General features: G+C 42.8%; 2 protein-coding genes across 5 annotated transcripts; one reads left to right on the top strand and one right to left on the bottom strand.

The window, feature by feature from the left end:
* Window positions 1-50: 50 nt before the first annotated feature.
* Window positions 51-19,804, top strand: LOC105057042 (fructokinase-like 2, chloroplastic). 2 transcript variants are annotated; one of them, XR_012138611.1, is made up of 6 exons: window positions 51-227; window positions 1,485-1,810; window positions 2,000-2,631; window positions 17,884-18,355; window positions 18,667-19,046; window positions 19,670-19,804. XR_012138611.1 is itself a non-coding variant. In XM_010939485.3 (5 exons), the coding sequence occupies exons 1-5, from the start codon at window positions 187-189 to the stop codon at window positions 18,873-18,875; spliced, it is 1,680 nt and encodes a 559-aa protein (XP_010937787.1). In that variant the 5' UTR covers window positions 51-186; the 3' UTR covers window positions 18,876-19,142. The 2 variants fall into 2 exon arrangements, 1 of the variants encoding a protein (XP_010937787.1); XM_010939485.3 differs by lacking the exon at window positions 19,670-19,804 and having other exon boundaries at window positions 18,667-19,142.
* LOC105057053 (probable 6-phosphogluconolactonase 2) lies at window positions 19,486-27,246 on the bottom strand. Of its 3 annotated transcripts, XM_073251947.1 has the most exons (5): window positions 27,047-27,246; window positions 26,735-26,888; window positions 24,526-24,738; window positions 24,302-24,437; window positions 19,486-20,362 (listed from the first exon to the last, which is right to left on the bottom strand). In XM_073251947.1, exons 3-5 carry the CDS (start codon window positions 24,699-24,701, stop codon window positions 19,853-19,855), a joined length of 822 nt encoding a protein of 273 aa, XP_073108048.1. In that variant the 5' UTR covers window positions 24,702-24,738; window positions 26,735-26,888; window positions 27,047-27,246; the 3' UTR covers window positions 19,486-19,852. The 3 variants fall into 3 exon arrangements, with proteins under 3 accessions (XP_073108048.1, XP_010937798.1, XP_073108049.1); XM_010939496.4 differs by lacking the exon at window positions 26,735-26,888 and having other exon boundaries at window positions 27,047-27,245; XM_073251948.1 differs by lacking the exons at window positions 26,735-26,888; window positions 27,047-27,246 and adding an exon at window positions 26,343-26,692.

The following is a 27,246-nucleotide window of genomic DNA, read 5'->3' as shown; positions in this document are numbered from 1 at the left end:
ATTTTGGTAATTCCACTCTAAAGCTATCTCCTGCTGGATTTTTGATGGATCTTTTGTCCGGCCTTCGCTGGGAGAAAAATTTCGGGGTTTGAACTCCGCAGTAGCTCGAGAGGAACCCCATCAATTGTGGTTCCGAGAAGGCTCAGATTGGTCCTTTTGAGATCCAAAGGCGGAGCTTTTGGAGCAATGGCGTCTCTCTTCTTCACTTGCCCTCTCCCTGTGCTCAGGTCTTCTTCTTTTCTCGCCCTCGATATTTTCTAAGCTTTTGGTTTGGAGATGCTTGCTGTAAATATATTCCTTTTGGAGACGGGATAAATATTTTTTAGTGTCTGGATTAACAACCGCCTTCTTGCGTGAATCTCTTTGAGGTGTATACTAAATGAGGAATTTGAATAGGAATGCTGGCATGTTGCGTATGAAAGATTGCAACTTTTTCAGTTGGTGTATATTTTTTGTGTAAATATTGTGTTAACAGAAATAGATAAATAGTGGGTTAATTTACTTTTAAATTCGGCAATTCAAAAAAATATCTGTTCATGTGTAAGTATATGTTTTAGTGAAGATAAAATTTGGTTAAAAACTGGCTTCATAACTATATTGTTTTATGGAGGATTTAGTTGCAGAGTTATGGGATTGAGGATGTAAAAAGTTGCACATATTTGAAGGTTCTCCATGGAGGGCAATTTTGCATTGGAATCTTTGCACTTTATTGCTGCAATGGCTATGTATTTCCATGCTATGGATTTCAATTCTACCAAAAAAAAAAAAAAAAAGAAAAAGAAAAAAAACTAATGTAGATTTTAGACTGAGATCCTCCTTGGATGTTTAATACAAAACATTAAGGATGGGGCTTTGTTGCATGCAATCTCATATGTGTTTTTGTGCTAAAATTAGATAATCTTGTGCAATGTCAATATCATTGCATTTAGAAGAAGGATCTGGCATTTCTTTCATCATCTATTGCTCAAGAAGGTTTTTCTAGTAAGGTTTTGCGTTTGTTAAGCGATAATGGTCAGCTACGTTCAGGAATGCCATATGAGAATCTTGTATCATGTTAGTAATTTTCATGAATTGCCCAAGCCCATTGGTTGAAATCTGCTGGAAGCAATTCATTCTTAGCTCGTTTCTTAAGATGATGGATGAGTGATCTACGGACTACAGAACAGAGAGCTGTTCAAGGTTAGCACGAGAATTTCTTTTGCCACTCAGTTATCTTGCTTGGTTAGTGCTAGCAAAGTTCAGTCCAGATATGACATGATAATTCACAAGGTTCTGATAGCTAAAGAATGAAAATAATATGTGGGTATGAGATGCATTATGTGAAGAAGTCTAAAGTTTATTTCCATCAGGTTTTCTTGTTGTTCTTCTTGATTTTTCTCTATGTGATACAATTCATAACAGGATAACTTTCCTTTCATCAAAACTGTATACAGTGCATGTCTTTGGACTCAGGTGCATCTGTTATGGTTGCTTAAATTGTACAGGGTGCAGTCAAATCACCAGAAAAACTTTTCTAGGCAAAGTGTTATTCAACTTAATGATTTGAAGCTGCAGAAGTGGTATGATAGAGCAGTGACCAAGAGAAGTGCTTCACAAGTTGATGCAGAAGATGCCTTGAGCGGCGAAAGTGCTGACAAAGCTTTCAAGAATCCTCAACAAACTCCTAGACATAGCAGAAAGAAACTGAGTGCACAGACTTCAGAAGAGAGCACTGAGGTGATGGCTAGTAGTGTCAACAGGGAAGAAAAAGGTGCTCCAGAGGCACCTGCTGAAAACTCCAACAAGGTTACAAGAAAAGGCAGGAAGAAAGGTACAAGTCTTTGTTATTTTAGAGTTTTCTCATATTTTCCTTCCAGTTAGCTTGCATTAGTTGTAATTTTCAGTTTCTTCAAATCATATCCCTGCCCAATACCATTTATTGTGAAGAAACATTTAGGTGCTTGTACTTCTGCCTTGAACATCTTTAACAAATCATGATTCTTAAATTTGAGATGTGCAGTTACTCCATTGCCTAGTCCAGAGGCAGAGAGCAATAAGAAGAAAGCAACAAAGAGAAGGACTAGGAAAAAGGTTGACACCATGAAGGACCAGAGCATGAGTGAAAAACTTGATAATCTCAAGCCCACATCCACAAATATTCTTGATAGTAAACATGAGGAGATGCAATTAATAGAAGATGAGGGAGAGGACATTAGTTTTACCTATAGATGGCCACCACTAGTTTGTTGTTTTGGAGCAGCACAACATTTATTCATACCTTCTGGAAGACCAGCTAATAGATTGATAGATCACGAGATTCATGATTCAAAGAAGGATATGTTCTGGTCTCCAACTAAATTTATTAGAGCACCTGGAGGGCCATCATCCAGTGTGGCAGTTGCGCTTGCTAAGATAGGTGGTCGAGTTGAATTCATGGGGAAACTTGGGGATGATGAATATGGTCAAACCATGCTCTATTATCTAAATGAAAACAAAGTACAAACTCGATCGGTAAAGCTTGATGGTTCAAAGCCAACAGCAGTATCTCACATGAAGATTGCTAAAAGGGGTAGATTAAGAGTGAGTTGTGTCGAACCCTGTGCTGAAGACAGTTTTTTAAGCTCTGAGATCAACATTGATGTTTTAAAAGAGGTAAATACCACTTTATCAAACATGCACTGTTCTTATGTTGATGGCATTTGTTCACGTTGTTATTATTTTCTTCTGCTTAGATGTGTGACATCTAATCAGATTATGCTTGAAGTTTTTCTGATTAAACTTTTGTTATTAGCAGCTGCCATGCTGCTTGTTAACTTGATTTGATTGTCTGTGGGCTTGGCTGCAAACGTATTTAGCATGAACCTTTGCTATTGCTGTTCCATTTTCTCTGTCCATTCTCTAAATTTCTTACAAACTGTTAACTTTGACAGTAATAAGCTCTGATCCATGATTTGCATTGTGGGTGAGTTTAAATCTTAAAGTATCAACAATATATAGCATTTTGAGATATATAAGTTATTCTTGAGATTCTTCCTAAGATCTCTGCAATGAATTTCAATCACATGAAAATTTTTGCATGGATTGCTAGTGATAGTGAGTTTTGTTCAGCTACGAGATCTACCATTGGACATCAATTTCTATAAGTAGTATAACCAGACAACTATCTCTAATTTTACAATAATGATTTCTATGAAATATTAACATTTAGCAGTATTATCAAACATCAAAACAACAACAAATGCTGCATTGGTATCATTCATCTACATGAAATATAGTATTTTATGATATACATCGATGGAATGATATATGAGTGTGATGATTGGCTTCAACACATGTTATATTGAGGGCTATTTGGTTGCCTGTATTTCTAGATGCAGCTGCAACTAGAAATGCTATATTTATATTTGCAGGTGTCTGTTTGGTTTGGTTGCATCTGAAAATTGCGTGGCTAATTTCTGTGTTTGGTAGTTTAATTCGGAGAGAGTATTATCGCCCTACAACTACCATGGTAAGATTATCTCCACTAACATTATTATCTCATTGTCATATTATCACATTACATAATCATTGTGATATTATACTACAAAATAATAACAATCTTATTACAGTATGATATTAATAATATTATTATATAATATTTTACGAACAGAAATAATATGATATAACATAACATATTATAATAAATAGTATAATATCATATTACACTATTATATATTTAATATAGTACACTATATAACTCTATAATATAGCATATTATATTATATAATGTAATGATGTTATGATATAATATCAAGTCATATAATCATCCTGTTATCTTGATTTAATAATTAATCAATTTTATCAACATAATTTATTATAATTATTGTTGGGTATAAAATACCCACAGCCGAAATCCTCAGCAGGACAGCTTCGCCCGGACTCCTACGGGAGCCGGGCTCCGCCATCGACAGCAGAACAGCTTCGCCCGGACTCCTACGGGAGCCGGGCTCCGCCATCGACAGCAGAACAGCTTCGCCCGGACTCCTACGGGAGCCGGGCTCCGCCATCGACAGCAGGACAGCTTCGCCCGGACTCCTACGGGAGCCGGGCTCCGCCATCGACAGCAGAACAGCTTCGCCCGGACTCCTACGGGAGCCGGGCTCCGCCATCGACAGCAGGACAGCTTCGCCCGGACTCCTACGGGAGCCGGGCTCCGCCATCGACAGCAGAACAGCTTCGCCCGGACTCCTACGGGAGCCGGGCTCCGCCATCGACAGCGGGACAGCTCCGCCCGGACTCCTACGGGAGCCCGGACTCCTACGGGAGCCGGGCTCCGCCATCGACAGCAGGACGGCTCCGCCCGGACTCCTACGGGAGCCGGGCGCCGCCCTCAGTCTCCGACCTCAGTATCAGCTACTGGAGCCGGACTCCACCCACGACCTCAACCGAAAGGAGGACCCCTCCCGGACTCCTACAAAGGCCAAACTCCGACCACTGCCGAGCCTCGATCAACAGATCCGCGCCCCTTGGCAGATCACAATAACAACCATGATCCTGTTCCACTTCCTGTAGCGGATTCCGTGCGGCTCCATCACCCCCTGCGGCGGACCCATTACTCTCTGACAGGCTGTGTCAACGGCCACGATGCTGCTCCATTCCCTGCGGCAGGTGCTGCACGATCCCACTACTCGCTGACAACTAGCGGCAACGGACGCCGCTCCACTACTTGCAACAGGCCCTACGTGGCGGGCTATGACGATAGCCACGGGTCTACCCCATTATCTTTCGCAATCAATTCCCCTGACCATGGGCGGCCCACTACCAGGCGGTTACAAACGTCGCCATCAATCCGTTGCCTCCTCCGCCTATAAAAGGGGGACCAGATACGTTATTCTTTAAGCTCATTTTCCTTATCTCAAAACTCTGCTAAATTTTCCGTTCGAGCACTCCATTCTTGTTGAGGTAGAGAACTGACTTGAGCGTCGGAGGGTCTTGCCGGAGCAACCTCACCTCCGGTTTAGACTCCCCTTGCAGGTCCCGGCGGCGACCGCGGCTTCCCCGACTCCAGCTTCTCCGGCGCAAGCGGATTTTTGCACCAACAGGATTGGCGCTAGAAGGAGGGGCGTGTGTCTTCGCAGCACCCTTGTTCTTGAAGGAGCGCTCAACGGACCCGCTTCCGGCCATCTTTTCCGGTACCCAATCCTCTTTTCCCCGTCCGATGCCCTCTCGCGAGGTTTCTGTGCGACTACCTCCGGCTTTGGTCGCCGACAAAGGGTGGCCAGGCGACCAGTCCCCGCCGGATTCCATCAATGTCGTCTCGGGGGAATCCCGGCAGGAGGCAATCAGCACATCAGCTGCGCCCCCCAAGCGGCAAAAAGTTGAAGAACCCATAGCCTTCACTGAAGAAGACGCCCAGGGAGTCCAATTCCCTCATAACGATGCGGTCGTAGTTTCCTTGAACATAGCAAATTATGACGTCCGTCGCATTCTCGTCGACAACGGAAGTTCGGCCGACATCTTATTCTACAGTGCCTTTTCGAGAATGGCCACTCTTGGCGGTCATTTAAGGCCGATTTGCTCCCCCTTGATAGGGTTTACTGGTGACGCCGTTCCAACGGAAGGAATGATAGCTCTAACTGTGACCGCGGGTCAGCATCCAAAGCAGTCCAGAGCCCTGGTGAATTTCCTGGTGGTAAAGGCGCCATCTGCCTACAATGCAATTCTTGGCCGACCCGGCCTCAATGCCCTCAGAGCCGTTGTTTCGACCTACCATTTGAAATTGAAGTTCCCCACCGACAAGGGGATCGGTGAAGTCCGGGGAGACCAAGCGCTGGCCAGGCACTGCTACAACATCGCCCTGCAAAGGAGCGATCAAGCGGACCTCTGTCCGGTCGACGGGTTGGATGCGCGCGATGACCTCACTGAAGAGAGGGGCGGTCCGATCGAGGACCTAATACCAATTCCTTTGAATGATGGGAATGCGGAGCATGTGGTGTTAATTGGATCCAACCTGGAGGAGGAAGTGCGGACGCGTCTCGTGGATTTCCTCCGAAGGAATGCGGACGTTTTCGCATGGGTCCCGACGGATATGCCGGGGATTGACACAGAGGTCATGGAACATCATCTGGCGGTCGACCCTAAACATCGGCCGACAAAAGAAAAAATCCGGAGTCATGCCCCGGAGAGGCAGAGGGCAATAGCCGAGGAAGTAGATAAACTTCTCAAGGCCGGATTTATCAAGGAGGTCAATTATCCTGAGTGGATCTCCAATGTTGTCTTGGTCAAGAAAGCAAACGGCAAGTGGAGGATGTGCATCGACTTCAAAAAGCTGAATAAGGCTTGCCCAAAAGACAGCTACCCCCTTCCCAGGATCGACCAACTGGTGGACGCTACCTCGGGCCATGAGCTTCTCACTTTTATGGACGTGTTCTCCGACTATAACCAGATTAGAATGGCATCGGAAGATGAAGAAAAGACAGCTTTTATCACTAATCGCGGCCTTTACTGCTACAGAGTTATGCCGTTCGGCCTCAAGAACGCGGGCGCAACCTATCAACGACTGGTGAACAAAATCTTCAAGGAGCAGATCGGCCGAAACATGGAGGTTTATGTGGACGATATGCTCGTGAAAAGCAGGTCTTCCGAAAATCATGTCGCCGACCTCGAGGAAACCTTTGGCACTCTTCGAAAGTATAGAATGAAGCTGAACCCGACCAAATGCGCCTTTGGGGTAACCTCAGGAAAGTTCCTGGGCTTCATGGTATCGGGGTGCGGGATCGAGGCCAATCCGGAGAAAATTCGCGCCATCCAAAATATGACTGCCCCAAGGTCGATCAAGGAGGTTCAGTGCCTCACGGGAAGAGTTGCGGCTCTTAATCGCTTTGTCGCGAGGTCGGCCGAACGATGTTTGCCCTTTTTTCAAACCCTCAAGCAACCGAAGAACTTCTGTTGGACCTCTGAATGCCAACAGGCATTCGAAGAATTAAAGAGCTACCTTAGCTCGCCCCCACTGCTGGCGAAGCCCGAGTCTAAGGAGGAACTATTTTTGTACCTGGCAGTCTCTCCCACAGCTCTTGCAGCTGTCCTTGTTAAAGAGGAAATGAAAGTCCAGCGACCGGTCTACTACATTAGTCGCGTATTGAGGGACGCCGAGACCAGGTATACTAAATTAGAAAAACTGACCTACGCCTTGTTAATTGCAGCTCGGAGACTCCGGCCTTACTTTCAAGGGCACACGGTGACGTTACTCACCGACCAACCGATCAAGGCGGTTTTACACCGAGCTGACACCTCTGGAAGAATGGCGAAATGGGCAATCGAGCTCACAGAATTCGACATCAACTACAAACCTAGACCGGCAATAAAGGCCCAAATATTGGCGGATTTCATAGTAGAATGCACCATCCCCGAGGAGGCCGAACCTGAGCAAAGCAAAATTGACGGCCTAAAGACTCAACCGAACTCCCCCGACGAAGAAGCCAGTTCCTCCGATAGCTTTTGGACCCTCCATGTGGACGGATCTTCCAACATGGCAGGCGCGGGTGCAGGCCTGATCTTGACCAGTCCGGAGGGAGTCATCGCGGAGTACGCTCTGCGTTTCGAATTCCCCGCAACAAACAATGGAGCGGAATATGAAGCTCTGATCGCAGGATTGAGGATCGCCAGGGAGCTTGGAATAGGTCAACTCCGGGTGTACAGCGATTCCCAACTTGTGGTGGGGCAAGTCAGCGGGAGCTTTGAAGCGCGGGAGGACAGTATGGCCAAATATCTTGAGAAGGTGAAGGAGTTCACCCCCGCCTTCGGCAATTTCGACATCAGGCAAATTCCAAGGTCGGAGAATACCAGAGCCGATCTTCTCTCCAAGCTGGCGACATCGGCTCCGGCCGAATTGCCCAAAGGCGTCCTCTTTGAAGTTTTAAAACATCCGAGTACGGAAGAACCGCGACTCGTAATGGAGATCGACCACGAGCCCAGCTGGGTCGACCCACTGATAACCTATCTTAGAGATGAGATTCTCCCCCAGGACGCAAAAGAGGCCCGGAAACTCCGAAATCAAGCCTCCCGGTACATCCTTTATGAGGGCAAATTGTACAAAAGATCGTACTCCTTGCCTCTCTTGAGATGCCTCCGACCCTCAGAAGCTGACTACGCTTTATGGGAAGTACATGAGGGAGCTTGCGGAAGCCATTTGGGTGCCAGATCTCTATCCCACAAGCTACTCCGCCAAGGGTACTACTGGCCAACAATGCATCGTGATTCAATCGAATATGTCAAAAAGTGTGATCGATGCCAGAGATACGCCAACGTCCAGAGACAACCTGCTACCGAGCTCACACGCTTGAGTGCCCCATGGCCTTTTGCGCAATGGGGGATGGATATTCTTGGCCCCTTTCCCATGGCGCCTGGTCAAAGGAAATTCCTCCTTGTAGCAATCGACTACTTCACCAAATGGGTCGAGGCCGAGCCACTAGCAAAAATCACAGAGGCGAAAGTGCAGGATTTCGTCTGGAAATCAATCGTATGCAGGTTCGGTTTGCCTAGGACCCTAATCACTGATAATGGACGGCAATTTGCAGGAGCCAGATTTGCTGAATTCTGCGAAGATCTAAACATCTCCCGCAACTTCACATCAGTGGCCCATCCTCAGGCGAACGGCGAAGCTGAGGTAACGAACAGAACCCTTTTGCAGGGGATTAAGACCAGGCTCGAAAAAGCAAAAGGAACTTGAGAGGACGAACTTTATCATGTGCTATGGGCGTATCGAACCACCCAGAGGTTGCCTACAGGGGAGACTCCCTTTGCTTTAGCCTTTGGTACGGAAGCCGTCATCCCGATCGAGCTTAAACTCCCGTCGGCACGAGTCGTGGCATTCGACGAACCCCAAAACGCGCAAAGTCTCAGAGCCAACCTCGACCTACTGGAAGAAAGGCGGGAGGTTGCTCAGGTTCGAATGGCGGCCTACAGACAGAAAGTTGCCCGATATTACAACACCCGAGTCAAGAACAAGGCATTTAAAGCAGGGGACCTAGTGCTCCGACGAGCTGCTGTCTCACAACCACAGGGCCAGGGGAAGCTTGCCCCAAACTGGGAGGGACCTTATGAGGTCAAAGAAGTAGTCCGGCCTGGAACTTATTATCTTAAGGAGCTCGGAGGAGCCGACCTCCCGCGACCTTGGAGCTCAGAAAACTTACGGATGTACTACCAGTAATTTCGTCCTAATCAAAAAATGCGTGCCCATTTGTCTTAGGGCAATTCAAGCAGACTGTATCAAAAACGAGAGGGCAACCTTATAAAAGTCGAAGGCCCGGTTCTTTTAGATCGGATGGGGGGAGAGGCCTCGCAAAGCCCATATGTGCCCCCACAGCCCTGTTAGGGACAGGAGGAGAACCTCGCCCTAACTTGAGCAAAGTCGAAGGCTCGGTTCTTTTAGACCGGATGGGGGGAGAGGCCTTGCAACGCCCTAATGTGCCCCCACAGCCCTGTTAGGGACAGGAGGAGAACCTCGCCCTAACTTGAGCAAAGTCGAAGGTCCGGTTCTTTTAGACCGGATAGGGGGAGAGGCCTTGCAACGCCCTAATGTGCCCCCACAGCTCTGTTAGGGACAGGAGGAGAACCTCGCCCTAACTTGAGCAAAGTCGAAGGTCCGGTTCTTTTAGACCGGATGGGGGGAGAGGTCTGGCAACGCCCTGATGTGCCCCCACAGCCCTGTCAGGAACAGAAGGAGAACCTCGTCCTGATATGAGCAAAGTCGAAGGTCCGGTTCTTTTAGACCGGATGGGGGGAGGGGCCCGGCAATGCCCTAATGTGCCCCCACAGCCCTGTCAGGAACAGAAGGAGAACCTCGTCCTGACATGAGCAAAGTGGAAGGCCCAGACTCCTACGGGAGCCGGGTTTCTACGCAAAAGAAGACTTCATCCGGACTCCTACGGGAGCCGGGTTTCTACGCCAAAGAAGACTTCATCCGGACTCCCACGGGAGCCAGGTTTCTACGCCAAAGAAGACTTCACCCGGACTCCTGCGGGAGCCGGGTTCCAACAACAAAAAAGACTTCACCCGGACTCCTACGGGAGCCGGGCTCCATCGCCAACATCAGCTACAGGACAACTCCACCCGGACTTCTACGGAAGCCGGACTTTGCTTATGATTTCGATTGCAGAAAAACTTTGCCCTGACTCTTACGGGAGCCGAGCTACTCCAACTTCAGGAGGGCTTCTCCGTTCGGATTATCAAGGGAGCCGAACTTAGCCCCGACTTCAGTGGAGAGAAATCCAAGCAAACCTGACAAGTGGGTATCTCCGAACGGCATAAAAGCCGAAAAGGAGCTCGGCGAGTGACGACCCCACATGAACTGAAGAGGTCGCCGACGACCTTGGGACGACGTAACACAGACAAAGAGAAGGAAAGGAAAATGATGAAGTTCGGCAGACAACTATTTAACACAAGATACAAACAAGGTGCCAAAATCACTTTTTCATTTAACAGAAGTACACGTTACAGGATCCGGTGGGTCAGGAAAAAAGAAGATGAAAAAGAAGATACACGTCATCGCAAGTCTCGCGAGCACGGTTCGGGCAGGACGAACCGGAGGCCGCTCCGAGCTACGAACTCCGTCTCTATCCTTCTCAGTCGCATTCTCCAGTGCGTGTAACAGCTCTCGCCCCATCTCGCCTCATTCTGTTCCCCAAAGTCCCAACCTTAGCGGGAAAGGGGTGGGATAGATCTCCGGAGGCGGTGAGGGCAACGGCGGCAGTAGCGAAGACCTGTTTCAAGAAGAACCGTAGCCACTTCAGGAGCGGTTGCGACACCAGAGATGTGCCTCATCTTCGAATGCACCACGACGGCCGCCACCCGAGACGCTCCGGCAAGGTCAGCATGCGTTACTTACACCGCCCCCGCAACAAGTTCTACTGCCCCACCGTCGACGCCGACCGCCTCTGGTCTCTCGGCCCCGACGGCGTCAAGGATCCCGTCATGGCTTATGACGACTGCTCTGCCCTCTTGACCGGTATCACCCCGCCTTGCCACTCCGAAATTCGCGGGCAGAATAACTTCACCGACAGCCCCCGTTATTAAACCTCTGTTGTTGAAGGAATTCTTCCTTGGGCTCCCTTTAAAACGACGGAGATTCTCACCGGCCGCCGTTCTCCTCCTCACCTTCCTCCAAGCCCTAAAAATTCCCTCAAGAACAGCCTTCCGAGTAGAGGACATGGTACGAGGGAAGGAGACAAGGACTGGGGCGAGAGAAGCAAAACTCTCAGACGAAAAGAAAGTGCCAGGATGAAGCCACGAAGGGACTGAGGGGTTTAAATAGCCGACGGATCCTGGCGCAGTTATGGCCGCGTGTATTCCCGGGCCAGCTGGTGTGTGCCACGTGTCGCGCTTATCCCCTTCATCGCCATCGAGGGTTGATCGCTCACAAATTCCCGCGGCACGACGCTTGGGATCGCGTTTCAACGGGGATTCCGAAAAGACTCTTCAGATCGCCTTCACCGAAAAGCAGACTCTGACATGCGCGCATTAAATGTCAAAATATCTGGGGGCGGCAGTGCGCAGAATTCGAAGGGGCGATTCCGGCTGTGCGCATCTCTCTCTGTGTGTACTTCCTTCGCTTGAAATTTAAACTCGGAAGTAGGGGGACTGGTGTTGGGTATAAAATACCCACAGCCGAAATCCTCAGCAGGACAGCTTCGCCCGGACTCCTACGGGAGCCGGGCTCTGCCATCGACAGCAGAACAGCTTCGTCCGGACTCCTACGGGAGCCGGGCTCCGCCATCGACAGCAGAACAGCTTCGCCCGGACTCCTACAGGAGCCGGGCTCCGCCATCGACAGCAGAACAGCTTCGCCCAGACTCCTACGGGAGCCGGGCTCCGCCATCGACAGCAGGACAGCTTCGCCCGGACTCCTACGGGAGCCGGGCTCCGCCATCGACAGCAAGACAGCTTCGTCCGGACTCCTACGGGAGCCGGGCTCCGCCATCGACAGCAGCACAGCTTCGCCCGGACTCCTATGGGAGCCGGGCTCCGCCATCGACAGCAGAACAGCTTCGCCCGGACTCCTACGGGAGCCGGGCTCCGCCATCGACAGCAGGACGGCTCCGCCCGGACTCCTACGGGAGCCGGGAGCCGGGCGCCGCCCTCAGTCTCCGACCTCAGTATCAGCTACTGGAGCCGGACTCCACCCACGACCTCAACCGAAAGGAGGACCCCTCCCGGACTCCTACAAAGGCCAAACTCCGACCACTGCCGAGCCTCGATCAACAGATCCGCGTCCCTTGGCAGATCACAATAACAACCATGATCCTGTTCCACTTCCTGTAGCGGATTCCGTGCGGCTCCATCACCCCCTGCGGCGGACCCATTACTCTCTGACAGGCTGTGTCAACGGCCACGATGCTGCTCCATTCCCTGCGGCAGGTGCTGCACGATCCCACTACTCGCTGACAACTAGCGGCAACGGACGCCGCTCCACTACTTGCAACAGGCCCTACGTGGCGGGCTATGACGATAGCCACGGGTCTACCCCACTATCTTTCGCAATCAATTCCCCTGACCATGGGCGGCCCACTACCAGGCGGTTACAAACGTCGCCATCAATCCGTTGCCTCCTCCGCCTATAAAAGGGGGACCAGATACGTTATTCTTTAAGCTCATTTTCCTTATCTCAAAACTCTGCTAAATTTTTCGTTCGAGCACTCCATTCTTGTTGAGGCAGAGAACTGACTTGAGCGTCGGAGGGTCTTGCCGGAGCAACCCCACCTCCGGTTTAGACTTCCCTTGCAGGTCCCGGCGGCGACCGCGGCTTCCCCGACTCCAGCTTCTCCGGCGCAAGCGGATTTTTGCACCAACAATTATTATCATATTATTGTAATAATAATCATTATATTTGTGTATCTTCATATAATAAATATATTATACAATATTATTATGATCATATATAATATGTTCGGGTATATGATTTTATGATATCAATATTTATTCATCATATAAAAACCAATACAATAAGAATGATGATAATATTATAATAACTTATTATTCTAATCCTAGTAATATTATTTTCTTATGATTATTGGAGAGAATGGGAAGTCATAATATTATTAGCTAGAGCCCGCATTTGGGGAAGCGGTCATATTGGGCTACATCTCTAGATGCAGTAAAAGGGCCTTTAGATGCATTTCAGTTTGCATCCGGCCCAATTACAGGAAACCAAATACTTGCTTGATGCATCTGTCCAATTACAGTTGGGATGCATCATCTGAGGCCCAGATGGAGGCAACCAAGCAGGCTCCTAAGAGTTTGAGTGTCTGCCAAAATATTCAAAAGCTACAGCAGATCACTTCAATTAGAAAATCTGAACCTAGTTGAAATGGTTGCAATATTTGGTTGCTAGAATCTGTTGGAAGTTGGTGGTATAAATTAAGGGACGAGTCGGACCTCCAACTTGTGATGGGGTGGTTTCTTTACAATGATATAATTTGAATTTCAATGAGAAATCAAGCACTGTCTGGTGTGCGGTAGAACTTGTGACTTATAAGTGAAGATATCATCCATTAAGAGACCAGCTATGATGAAGATCAAAGCATATATAACAAAGGACTTATTCTGCAAGTGCTAGGAGATCCTCAGTAATCACAGATGCAATATGCAAGACTCCTCCAGTTTATGGATAATGCCGCTAAACATATATCTTTTGGAGAACATGTTTACAAAATTTAAATGGTCAAACCACAAAATCAAATAGAAGCAGACATTCGATGTTTAGAAGGCCAGGTTTCAGCATAAGGACTTGGCAGCCAAAGTGGTTTGAAGAGCTAGTGAGACCAGTAAAATGTTGATCCTTGAAATCAAAAATGGAAACCAGGATTCTGTCTGTTATTATATAGAAGTATCATCTGCCGGTATTGCTGCAAGTGTGAGGAGCAATTTCACTTATTCTAATGTTTGCTCTAAGTTTTGTGGTTCTGGTTGTGTAAAAGCTAGAAATAAAAGGATGATACATTATACTTTTTCTCATCTTTGCTAGGTTTTAGAGTTGTCTCATAGGTTTAGTTCATGGATGAAATGTTCCTTCTTCTGGAATGGACTAGTTATGATTTGAGTCAGGGGATTTATTATGGCGCATGAACTTGTTGCTTTATCACTAGTATTATGATAGCCAGTTGGTTCAACAGCAAACAACCAGCTTTACAGCCATGGAGCATCTCTCAATACCAGTGAGCATATGGATCTCATGTTTAAGTTTTAAAGCTGTCAGTTTCCAAGATTTCTTATTTTGAGGAATTAGTATTCTTGAAAAAAGAAATTTGCCAGGCTGAAGGTTTAGCGAGGGGGAAACATGAAAGTCCAGATATTGAAATATATTAGAAATTTTTCTCTTTTACTTTTTGCTTTGTTATGGATAAGATCCCCATTACTAGCTTCCTTTCAGGAACAAAGGGATTGAGGTGAAGAATAAATGTGGTGATGAAACAAATGAGTAGGATGGAGCTATCATTGTTAATTTGGTTGAAGCAAATGAGAATATTTTGTTCTAATTGTACTTGACACAGTTTATTGGCATTTTTACAAAGGGATTAACTAATAAAGATGCTTAGGTGATTTATGATGGTGGTTTTCATGGAGATGGAAGTTTTCTACCTTTTTTAGTCCTTACAAACTTTCCTATAAGATAGTAATTAATATCATTATAGCCTCTGGGATCTTTTGCTGCTTTATACGTTCATAGGATTCTAGCCATTGTTTGGTTAGATTCCTGTAGTTAATTGTCAACCTAGGAAAAACACAGGAACTCAGATCTCTCTTGTAAGCACTGGTAGGGAGTAGGAAAAAATCTTCAATATTTGAAACTAGGGTAGTTAGGATTATTTCTTCTATGTCATCTTCTTTTCTGAAATGTTTTATTGCATCTCAGAGTTAGCTCTGTTCTGGAGGAGAGCTAACAACATGATATCTGTTTCCTCTAGTTGTGCTGAAGTATGGACTAATAGAAGAAATAGAATTTGTGGAGAAAGGGAGAATTTTCTTATGGAAAATGGAAGACATACAAAACAAAGCTCCCGAGCCGCTTTTGATCATATAGAAATCTGCAATTTTTAAAAGGATGCTAGAAAAGATTTTAGGATTTAATTCAACTTGGCTAGATTGTTAAAAGACTGGCATTGGAACTAAAGCTTTAATCTTTTTGCTTATGTCACAATAAAAAGGACAAAAGAAAGAGTCCATACATGTGCTAAACACATGAAAAGCATGATTAAAGAGAATTATTTCATGAAACGACATCTTTCTTTATGTGAATCCTTCCCAAAAAGCGGATCTGAGCATGCATTCTGTTCCTTGGCCTGCTCTTGGGCAAGGGCAGAGTAGTAGTGTTGATCATGCATACATGCATCAGTGAATAGATGGAAGACTGTTAGTGTCAGCAGCACATGTTTGCGATTCATGGAAAACAAAGGACCATGTCATTTAATTGCAGGACATGGTTTTTTTCTCATAATGAGTAGGATTTTTTGGTTGGGGTTTTTATTTTATTTCAATGCAGGTATTAGAGTCCTATTCTGGAGTGATTTTCAAAGCAATAGATATCATGTAGTGACTCCTGTCTCCTATGTAAAATACAACTTGGTTTTAGGAGAGGTTGGGTAGGTTGGTTGGTTTTTAGGCTTTAATTTCTGCATAATAGGATAGTTAAAGTATCTGGCTGGGAGTTTTAGCTTCCCTAGATGGTGATTGGTTTTGTTTCTTGATATTGGATATATAAAAAGGTGGTGCGCAATAGTAAAGAGCAAAAAACAGCAAGTAATCCGGATAAGCTTTTTTTTTTTCTTCTTTTTTTTGTTAAAGAAAAAGCATGCTTTGACGGGGCTTTCTTGGAATCATGCTTCATGCCCTTCCTATAGTGAAATAAGACCTCAACTCCTCAAGTATGTTCATGTTTGGAAACATAAGATAATAGAGACAGAAAGCAGATACTGACTTCTCCTTTTTATCTTCTTTGTTCCTTTTGTTTGGTGGGGGATAAGTCCGACCAAATACCAAATTGATGGTGGAAATGAACTCTGGCTTCTTGTAATAGAACAAGAGACTTTACCAACTTGGCCAGTGGGCACCCTCAACTCCATTGTTTTTTTTTTTTTTTGTCATTTTTCAGTCTTAAACAGTTCGAGGAAAACCCTAATAGCTAATGGCAAGTGAATGGAAATTACCTCTGCCATGTTGGCAGGTGACTATTTAATGGGATTGCCATCTAAGCTAAGTATTAAGAATAAACATTTTTCCTGAGGTTAGCCATTTTTATGGTTATGTTATCTTTTTTTGGGGGAAAAATTATAGACACCCTCTCAACTTAGGGCCTATCCCAGAGACACCTCGACTTTAAAAAGTTCCAAATGGATCCTTTAAGTTTCCAAACTATTTCAAACTAGTCCTTTGTCTTGCTGACAAGTAGACGGCTTTAGCTTGCTATTACGTATGACCAAAATCCCCTCACCCTCTTCAGAGTGCGAGCGAATGGACTTAGGAGTTATTTAAGATATGTGTGGTGGGTTATCCTTAACTATATGCCATATACTAAGGGTGCTTTGAGATTTATGTAGGTGGATGAATGTAGTTCAGAGTGTTTTGAGATCTGTGCGATGGATAATCCTTAACTATAAGCCATATACTAAGAGTGTTTTGAGATTTGTGCAAGCAGATGAAAGAAGGGGTTTGGCATGCTTTAAGATTTGGATGATGGGTGGTCCTTAATTATGGGTCATATAATAAGGGTGCTTTTAGATCTGTGTAGGAGGATGAATGAAGAGTTTCCGAATGCTTCGAGATCTATTAGGTGGATGATCCTTCACTATAGGCCAAATATTAAGGATGCCTTGAGATTTGTGCAGACAGATGAATGAAGGGTCGGAGTGCTTTGAGATCTGCATGGCGGGTGATCCTTAACTATGGGCTATATTACTAAGGATGCTTTGAGATCTATGCAAGTGGAAATGAAGGGATTCGGTGTGCTTTGAGATTTGCATGGGGGGTGATCCTTAATATGGGTCATTAGTAAGGGTGCTTTAAGAGCCATGTCAGGACTTCACCCCATAAACAACCAATATGAAGGGCATTTTGGTCATAATACAATTTTATGCTATGATGTGATAATGGCAAGATCTATTTGGAACAATTTAGAAACTTGAAAAGGATCTGTTTGAACTCTTTGAAGTTTAGGGGGTGTCTTTGGGATAGGCCCTAACCCGAGGGGGTGTCCCTCTAGTTCCTTTATTCCCAAGAACTAGGTTAGAAATATTAGGAATTAAACCTTATTTTACTTCTTGAAATGAACATGGGAGCAACTTTTTGAAACTCCTATTCTTCGAAGTCCACCATACAATGTTCCTGAACTTAATAAAGTGCACCCCCGGTCAGTCACATCCTATCTATCCTATAAGATTCTTCCTTTTCTCTTCAATTAGTGAAAATATGTTCTCAACTAAACTTATCTTCATAATATAAGTTCATGTACAAAAGAAGGAACCAAAGCATTTTCTTTTCTTATGCCAGAACATTTTTGGTATTCATGGTAGGGTTTATTCAAATCAATCTGAGATGGAGCCAAGCTATGAAACTGTATATGGTAGCTATGATGCCAGCGAAATGGTTATCTTGGAGTGCAAAGGCCTATTCTGGTAATTGAACGGGAGGCAAATGTTTAGCGAACTAGCTTGCAGCAGGTTTGAGTATGGTGTGTGTGTTCCAAAACCTAGTATATTCGGTATGTCATATTTGGGAATAAGGTCAATGGACTGCAGCAACTAGTGATAAGCACGGTAAAATTTCACTGCTACCCATAGATTATGCTTAGTAAGCTGTCTCATTATCAAATTTTTGATCTCAAGTTCTTGCAAAGTAAAAAATCACGGTCCTTGTCTAATCTGATCCTGTTTGCAGGCAAAGATGTTTTATTTTAATTCCTCATCCCTGCTCAATCAGAGCCTGAGATCAACAGCAATGCAAGCTATCAAGATTTCCAAGAAATTAGGAGGGGTCATATTTTTTGATCTGAACCTCCCACTGCCGCTGTGGAAGTCCAGTGAGGAAACCAAGGCATTCATCCAGGAAGTATGGAATATCGCTGACATCATTGAAGTGACCAAACAGGAACTTGAGTTTCTATGTGGCATGGAACCTTCAGAGAAATTTGATACCAAGGATAATGATAAATCAAAATTCATCCATCACAAACCTGAAGTGGTCATGCAGCTATGGCATGAAAATCTGAAGGTCCTGTTTGTGACAAATGGAACATCTAAAATACACTATTACACACAGAAGGATAATGGATGGGTTCATGGAATGGAAGACCCACCTATCACACCATTTACTGGTGACATGTCAATATCAGGCGATGCCATCATTGCAGGTACATGATTTCAGGCACATGGCCTTACTAGATGGCATAGGTATTTTGTTTTCATATAAAATTTAATGAGCATGAGGGAAAGAACATGTTTGCCACAGGCAGCAATAGATGGAAGATCTCTATAGTTCGGTTCTGGGATAGTATAGAGCTGTCTACAGAACTGAATGATCCGCTTGGGTTCAATTTATAATATCAAGGAACTTTCATAAGTTCATGAAACATTAATCCTGTTAGAAATATTACATTTAGTAACATTTTAACTTGAATGGTGATAAAATACTCTCTTTTTTTTTGTATTTTTGGTGTTTCAGCGCTCATAAGAATGTTGACAGTTCAACCACATCTGGCTACTGACAAGGGGTACTTGGAGCACATGATCAAGTATGCAATAAATTGTGGTGTCATTGACCAGTGGTTGCATGCACGAGAGTGTGGTTTCCCTCCTAAAGAAGGGATGGATTTCACTGTCAGGTCCATTACGGAGAGAGAATATCGTACGGTTGAAGAACCTGCTGCCTGATTCGAACATGTTGGCACCTTTTTGTCCTTTTTTTTTTTTTTCCTCTGGATCAACGTCTTCCAGTCCGGCTTATCATGGGCATTTACGAGAGGCTTCACTGGGATTTTGAATTTCCTGAGTTGATAGTAACGGTGGCAGGAACTCAAAAGGAGCTATACTAACAGCATGGAGGTACCATAAGTGTTTGGAATTCGTGTCATGATGTAAATGTTAACTTAAACAACAACATGCATTCTGCATTAAATATGTTCATCAGCACCTTTTTTTTATATCTTACGCGTCTTTTAGCATTATAATTCATAAATGAAGTGGTCTGTTCAATTTCAAACACCCAAAGATATGATTTGAACGTTGCAGCAGACCACAAACTCTTGAACCAGAGCCAGCATAACCATTCATGACCCTCTATTGATGCTCTTGCAAGAAAGGTTCTGATATGAAAATCTATGGGTACGTGTTGTTAAAGTGCCATATAATTAATATGCGAATGTGCAACACCATGTATGTCAAGATTAATCTATCGCAACCAATAAGAACTGCAGCAGTTCATCTTTTCCAAACCAACCTGGCAATGACTTGTATCACAAAAATTCACAATCTTGCACAGAGGTGAGCAAAAAATCCAAAATGTGCCGTCCCTCAACATGTTGGAAAAAATTGGTCACTCTCGGTTCTATCACAAAACCTGCTTGCTTTCAATCTCTCTTTACATCATATTCCTGTCAGTTTCTTAGCGCAAGGAGGCTTTAAAAGCCCCATCCCATGGGCCATATATTAATCCCCTATTCTTGCAGGCCATACAAATCAAAATTCCCCCAACAACCACAGGAGCAAAAAGAGTCGAGGGACAGAGTAAAAGAACATCCGTGAATTCCCATACCTATCACACAAAAATGCTCAAACATTGCAAAAGGTGATCACCAACTGCATTCAGTCAGACTTCTTTGGACCATCATCACCAACTGCATTCGGTCAGACTATTTTGGACCATCATCCCCAGGACAAAGCTTTGAGGCAGCTGCAGCATCCAAGAACCACACCAAGTTGCCATCTGTTGGATTAACCATATGAGCAGGTGATGAAGTTACATCAAAGCTGTCACCCGCCTCCTCACTGACAGGAACTGCCTGGTGCACTGCATCAGCCTTATCTTCACCTGTTGCTACAATCACCACATTGCATGCCGAGTTGATCACCGGAAGTGTAAAAGTGATCCTCTCAGGTGGGTGCTCCGGGGAATCGATAATGTAGACAACCCAATTTGTCTTCTCTCGAAGGGCCTCGTTTTTAGGGAATAGTGAGGCCACATGCCCATCGGCACCCATCTCAAGGAGAATAAGATCAAACTTGGGACAGTCAGCATGCACATCAACATTGATTATATGAGCCTTTACCAGCTGGCGAATGTCAAATTCATACCGCAATGCAGCCTCCCCAATCGAGATGTTGTCATTGATGGAGATGATATGCTTGCTGGGCACAGGCACCTGACAAGTTCATTTGCATGCAGATGCTTGTTTCAGAATAGGAAAACCATGATGCATTGGCAATACAGAAGCCTTTGTAGGCGATAAAGATAACTGCTTGGTAAAATAAACAGCCCTGAAACATTGAACTAGATCTAAGATGCATACTTTTTCAGTTTAAGAATAGTGTTGATAGTTATCTGAACTGCTATGGAGTGTTGATAGAACAATGGTTGCACTATAAAATCTTACTGTTGTGACATTTCAATCACACAACTGTCAAAATAGAATAAAAGAAAATCGATAAAAGGTGCAGATGCTTGGCTTTTCTGCATATGGTAGAGCTAGACAAAGGCATTTCACTTGATTGAACCTGAGACTATATCCTATAAAAAGGACAGGTATTGTGAACTATGGAAAAAGATAAATCCAGCCAATCAGCAGGGATTTCTCAGCAAATTACCAAGAACTATACTGAAATTATAATTTGACATAATTGCTATATGATTCCTATTTGGAAATGAACCTGCATCTTAGGTTTTATAAAAAAGGCAGCAATGATGAACAAAAGTAGAATTGAATTTTGAGGTAAAATTTAAATTAATAAAGACATACTAGTTGATCTACCAACTGAAAATTTTAAGACAAACTGTAACTGTAGCTTATATACTGCCACAGGCCAAGCAAAGGCTTTCCAAAAATCATAGCCCTCGTAACAGATAGAAATTACTTTGGAGATCCAATCTTCACATCAATCCAAGTCAACAAGCAAAAGAACCAAAACATCGACCAATAAATTAGAAGCACGGTTTGAAACCAAACTTTAATCTGGCGATCTATGAATCCTAAGCCCTAAAGAAGCAAAATTAAAAAGAAACAAACAGACAAAACAAAACAAAGGCCACACTGGAATATCATACCAAGGTAAATCAACATAACCAAAATTCACCGCACAATTGGTCTCTGTTTTTATCTATATATAGATAAAAAGAGCCACAAATGTGGGGTTATGACAGACCTCCTGTCACTTTTGATGGCCAATGGAGTCAAGAGGATAGTTTTGTGGATGGAAGATAACAAATAGTAGGTAATGGTAGCACAAAATGACTTCAGCTACAAAAAGGCCCAAGATTAGTTGTCATCACATCCATTGTAACCAAGCTATCCACCAAGGTGAAAGGCCCCTTCACACTGGATGAATACAAATGAATCTAATAAGTTATATGTATGCATATGTATCCTTTTGCCAGTCTGCAGAAACAATTGAATACCAAAAATTTCACCTGAGTCAATAGTTTAAGAAACTGAGGCCAATCACCTCATATCTCCACAAATTATCATACCATTAAAAACAAAATATCAACTTGCTGCCACAATCCACTTGGATATGCTTTCCTGCAATCCATGTTAGTTCAGGCATATGCTAGAGTTACACTCAAACTGTAAAAGAAGTTGTGTAAATACCAAACCACTTTCTGGTAACTGGCATAAAATCAATCGTTGAAACAAGTCACAGCAAGCAACTCATAATTTATTATGGACTTAGATATCTCTTTGTTTTTTAGTTAGAATAACAGAGGCAGCACAACCAAAATAAGGTTTTCCTACACACAAAAAACTAGGTTACCTGATCAGAGCATGAATGCGTATTTCTGGATAATGATTTAGAGAGGCTTTGGAGATCAAAATTGAAGAGGAAGATGCTCTTTTATATTCAACACTGGAGGCATGGATGCGAAACTTATACACATTTGCAGAAAGGAATCTTCCGAAGCTTGATAGAAAACTAAAGAGAGAAATTACTGGCCTATAAAGGATAGTTCACTCCTTCATGAAAGTGTAACAAGTCAGTGATTCCAAAACTCCCAAGATTTTGAGAATTGAGAAAATTCTAACCTTTGAAATGCTCCTCTCTAGCCCGAGATGGGAATGCACCAGATCTATTTGACCATGATTCAGCGGTCCTACTACTTAGACACACAATGCAGAATGGGCTGGGCCAGCTCATGGTCCATCTGACACTGTCAACCTCATGGGTAGGTGGGGGTAGGTGGGTCAAGGAATCGAGAGACAGGTTGACCTCAAGCCTGGTATATATGGCCTGGGCTTAAATCTGGTTGGATTCAGCAAAAAGTTTGCAAGCACAATAATGCAGCCCATAAATGTTTTCTTGCAATATATATGTATACATTATTATACATTAACACATACTAATCTACTTACAACCGAGAACCCACCAAAGCATTAGTTTTTAGGGATTTAGCTTTGAAAATCCAGCTTTTACTAAGAATCGAAGTGCTCAGGCCCTGAAGCACGAAAACATGTGTTGAGGCCAGAAGTTAACAGAAATTAGTGTGGAGGGAATTTAGTGAAGGTACCAAGCTATGTCCAACTCTCATCAGACCATTTGATCATGTCATGCAATTCCTGGTTCACATCACACGTGAAGATGCACAAGATGCACAGCAACATGTACACATTGTAGGCACTAATGTCACTGCATATCTCGTGCAACTTGATGCATTGTGTTTGGCCAGCTATGCAATTGAGAATCAACCATCATATTTACAATGAGCATTGTATTTGCTTGTCCCTTTAGAGATAATGTGGTCATGGCATCTGTTGATTCTGCTTTTGGACAGCAATCTGGATATGTATCATATGGTAAACGCACTGTTAAATTAAAGATGCAAAGAACTGTTCCTCACATTAACATGGTGCCAGAATGGATATGTCATAAGCACACCTGCAAAGTGTGCTCGAGTGTTTCAAGTGTTCCAATATTTTTTAACTCAAAAAGGAAAAAGCAAAGAAACAGGGTACATTCAAATGCAAAGGTTACATTTGGTTATTTCAGACCTCTGGATTAGTGCAGAATATCATAATAATTTTATGGAACAAATTGTCCAAAAATAATTGACCAGCATATGTCCATAGATACTTTTATAGATTCACATAATCCAAACTTTATGATTTCTATCATGTTAATGCATGCCAAAAAAAACAAAAAAAAAAAAATCATGATCAATTTATTTATAAAATTTAAGCTATAAACAACATTTCAGCATTCCTGAAAACTGAAGTGAATGCCATGTCATGTACTTAACTGTTCAAATTACTGCCAGTACAGACTTCATACAATTAAAGCATCTTTTAAATGGTTATAAAATGGAGGTGAATATGATCACTAAAGCACTAAGAAACTTAAAATATAGTGCACATAAAAATGAAGAAGATGTGAGAACCAAAATGATACTCGGATTAACAGTCACCCTGATTCTTTCAACTAAATCAGTGAATCATTGTCTTCCCTCAAAGATCCTCCTGTTGTTTCCTTAAGATAATCCCACATTCAGTACTAGTTCGGTCCCAAATCAATAGTAGCATTGTCTCTCTGTCAAGATTCACCAATGTGTACCCGAGTCCCTGACAATCCAAACTCCCTTAACTATCCTGGTTGATAAGGCAAGAAAAAGAAACACACGTCAGATGTTCTCATCAAACCTAACACAAAATTAAGACCCCATTTCTTTATGATTCTACAGATACAGACTCAAACAAAGTACTTGACCGGAGATTTTTCAGCACTTTGCACAAGCAACAAGGTACCTAGCAACAGTAAGCAAAATTCTTGTACAAGTACATTTATAACTTATAAGTCTTTTAGAAGTTTTTAAGAACACTTCAAGATCCAAGGTGTTAAAACTGATGCTCAGATCGTACCAACTAGGAGCACATCCTTTTACATCTGCTGGATGGAATTATCTACAGTTTCAATGATTTCACCAGAAAACTTGTAGATGCAAACATTTGGTAATCTCAATCCAATGATCGCAAGCTATATTTTATTCTATTCCCTATGACTGGAAGTAGATTTCTGCATAAGAACATATGGCTTGACTCTGACATTAAGTATTGACAGAGTTTGTAGCAAAAGAAAAGATGGTCTTAAACATATACCCTGGAAAGAAACCCATCCTTCGTTAGCTTATAATTGCTGTCAACGTGATCCTTTGCCACTCCACGCTCATCAGCCCAGAAGAAATACCAGTTTCTCCAATCAACAGTCCTGATATAAGGAACTTCACAGAGTTTCCTACAACCCACCCACACACCATTAATCCTTATTATTACTGAAAGCAGATGCCAATATCCAAAAGTCTTTGAGCAAAAAGTGTTTATACCCTATTAAGTCAATGAGGGACCTTCCAGACACAGCAATAGTGAAGCAAGCCTTCTCCTTTACTGAATTTTCAGATAGCTGAGCAATGTACTCCACCAAATGAGTGGCAAGTTCATCCATACTGTCACTTATTCTTAATTCACCTTTCATTTTAGGATGGTTGGAAGAAGCAGCCATGTTTTCTCAGATTGCTATTTGACAGACAGAAAGAGTCCTGTACCAACAGAACAGGTGAAGTCTTACTTAAAACGACATGAAACAGAAAAGTAATGCAAATTCATCCCCTTCAAAATGACATAAATTAGATATCACCAATAATAAAAAATGAGGATTATGAAACTCTCTAGGGAGTTGATATTCCATATACAAACTTCAATATGGGTGTGTATAAAGGAGATAGATCTTTTGACCAATGAAACTTCAAATTGGTTATGCCTAAAAGTATTCACCATGCATGAACATGTCATCCATGGTCAAGGGTTGGAACCAAAGATCTTAACAAAGTAAACCAAAAATAAGAGAAACAGATCTATGATGTTTACATTCAAACATTAAAGAATAGTAAGAATAACAGAAATAGCAAGAGACTGCCATCTTTAACAGGTCTGTGAGTCAACTGTAAATGATGAGTTTGACATATTTTTTATAACAAAATACAGCATGTCGTATGAACAAAATCTAAGGCTTTTCATCTTCTGGCCTTCCCATCAGGAAAAAGGAAAGGCAGGTTTCTGCTTAATTGCAGAGGAAAAATGAAAGCAAGTTAATCTGTTAATCAACTGCATTTTTCAGAACAAGTGCAATAAACAGATCAGTAAACCATCTTGAGTCTAGAAGGCCTAGTCAAAAATTTCTTGCAACTCATCTTTGATCAACTTCCAGTTCAAAGATAATGATACAAATTGTAAACCCAAAACTAAAAATCAAAATCATCCTAGAAGCAGAAAACAAGAAACAAGAAGACCAACTCCATCACTAATATAGGTTATGTAACAAGACCACCAAGAAAGGAACTACAGAAAAATCATTCTTCACTTATCAGACAAGCAAAAATCTAGACTAAAAGGACAATCATATCTATTAGTTGATAAGACAAATTATAGATAGAAATAAAAAGACTCAAAAATAAGCACAGTTTCTGAGATGATATTACCAAAAAAAAGTAAAGAAATGAAATCTTTTACAGTAAATCTGACTGGTAATATATTCCAACACAATGATCTTTTACAGGACAAGATGCAGGCAAATGATAAACACGGGAACAACCCAAAAGAATTCCGATCCGATGTAGCTTTTTTCCCCAGAAGATGATGAACAAAGTTAAATCCAACTCAACTTTCAAAAACAAACACTGTAACAACCCAGCATAAAAGAATACAATGGTAAAATAACAACTAAAGTTTCCAAAAGAAAGTTACAAAAAACAAGAAAAAATAAATAAATTTCTCTACTCTCGTCACGCAAAACAAGCCCATTCTATTTCAACCTTGCACTAAGCGAATAAAATAAATAATAATAATAATAATAATAAAAAGATAAGCATCTCAGAACATTGTCGTTAAATCTTTCAGTTAAAGAAGCCATATCAAATTGATATAATCCAATTAATCGGAGCAATTCCAAAACCATATGAGCTGTAGAGAATTCTCCATATCAAGAAATGGCCAGAACGGTAGCGGAAATTTAAAAACAAAAAAATAAACCTATCGTATCACAAAAACCTAAGAATCTTGAAATAGTTTATATTATAAAGAAGGCATGTCAAGGAAAAGACCAAACAGCCATTATTTCACAGCAGAGAATTCCTAGATTCCAAACCTGTTAGCTACAGAATCTCCAAGAAACTCCAAAAATATTCTAATATATGAAACGATTCCGCAACTTCTCCGATCCACAACTCATTAAAAACTAAAATCATTAAAGAAACCCTTTCAAAAGGAATCAAGAATCCATCACAAAAATAACTTCGAACAGAAGCAAAACTGACACAAAGAACAATGCTCACAAATAAAGAACCTCGAAACAGTCACTTATAGAAGAAAATCAGAAGGATTAGAAACATACCTCCGATTCAACCAAAACAGAAGGAACAAAAAGATTCAAAACCTTTCAGCTAAAGAACCAAAACAAGTCAACAAAAAACCGAAAAAAAAAAAAAAAAGAAAGAAACCACTAAAACATATCACTCCATGGAAACACAGATCACTGACAGGAGCCAGCTGTCGATCTCCAAATGAAGTTTTCCATCCAAGAACTAGCAACTCCACCGGCGCGAGTCAAGAAAAGAAAACCAGCACACGACTCCGGCCATTGTTTTCAAAATCGATGAATCCATCGTGAAAACAAACAACAATGCCTCGTAACCTAAGAATTTCAAAGACAAGAAAAACCATTCAGAATTCCGCCAAAACAAAAAAAAAAAAGGAAAAAATAAAACGAGATCGCTTAAGAGACAAACTCCACATTTTCGAACGAAAAAAGAAAGAAAGATCGGAGGAGCAAGGAAGACGCCAGGAACTCACCACACGTTCTACCCTCTATCTCTCTCTCTCTCTCGCTATCCTTCTGTTAAAAAATTACGGAATTCCTAAATCCTCCCATCTAATGTCAGCAAAGCGAGGTTATAACTCCGGAGCCCGGCTATTTAGTATTTATATCGGCACGACTTAGAGAGAGAGAAGGGCGGGGTTAGAAGCAATCTTTTTCTTTATTTGTTTCTCTC

The sequence above is a fragment of the Elaeis guineensis genome, chromosome 2 (genome assembly GCF_000442705.2).
Source record: "Elaeis guineensis isolate ETL-2024a chromosome 2, EG11, whole genome shotgun sequence".
NCBI classification, from domain to species: Eukaryota; Viridiplantae; Streptophyta; class Magnoliopsida; order Arecales; family Arecaceae; genus Elaeis; species Elaeis guineensis.
This window is presented reverse-complemented; position numbering and strand designations above follow the sequence as displayed.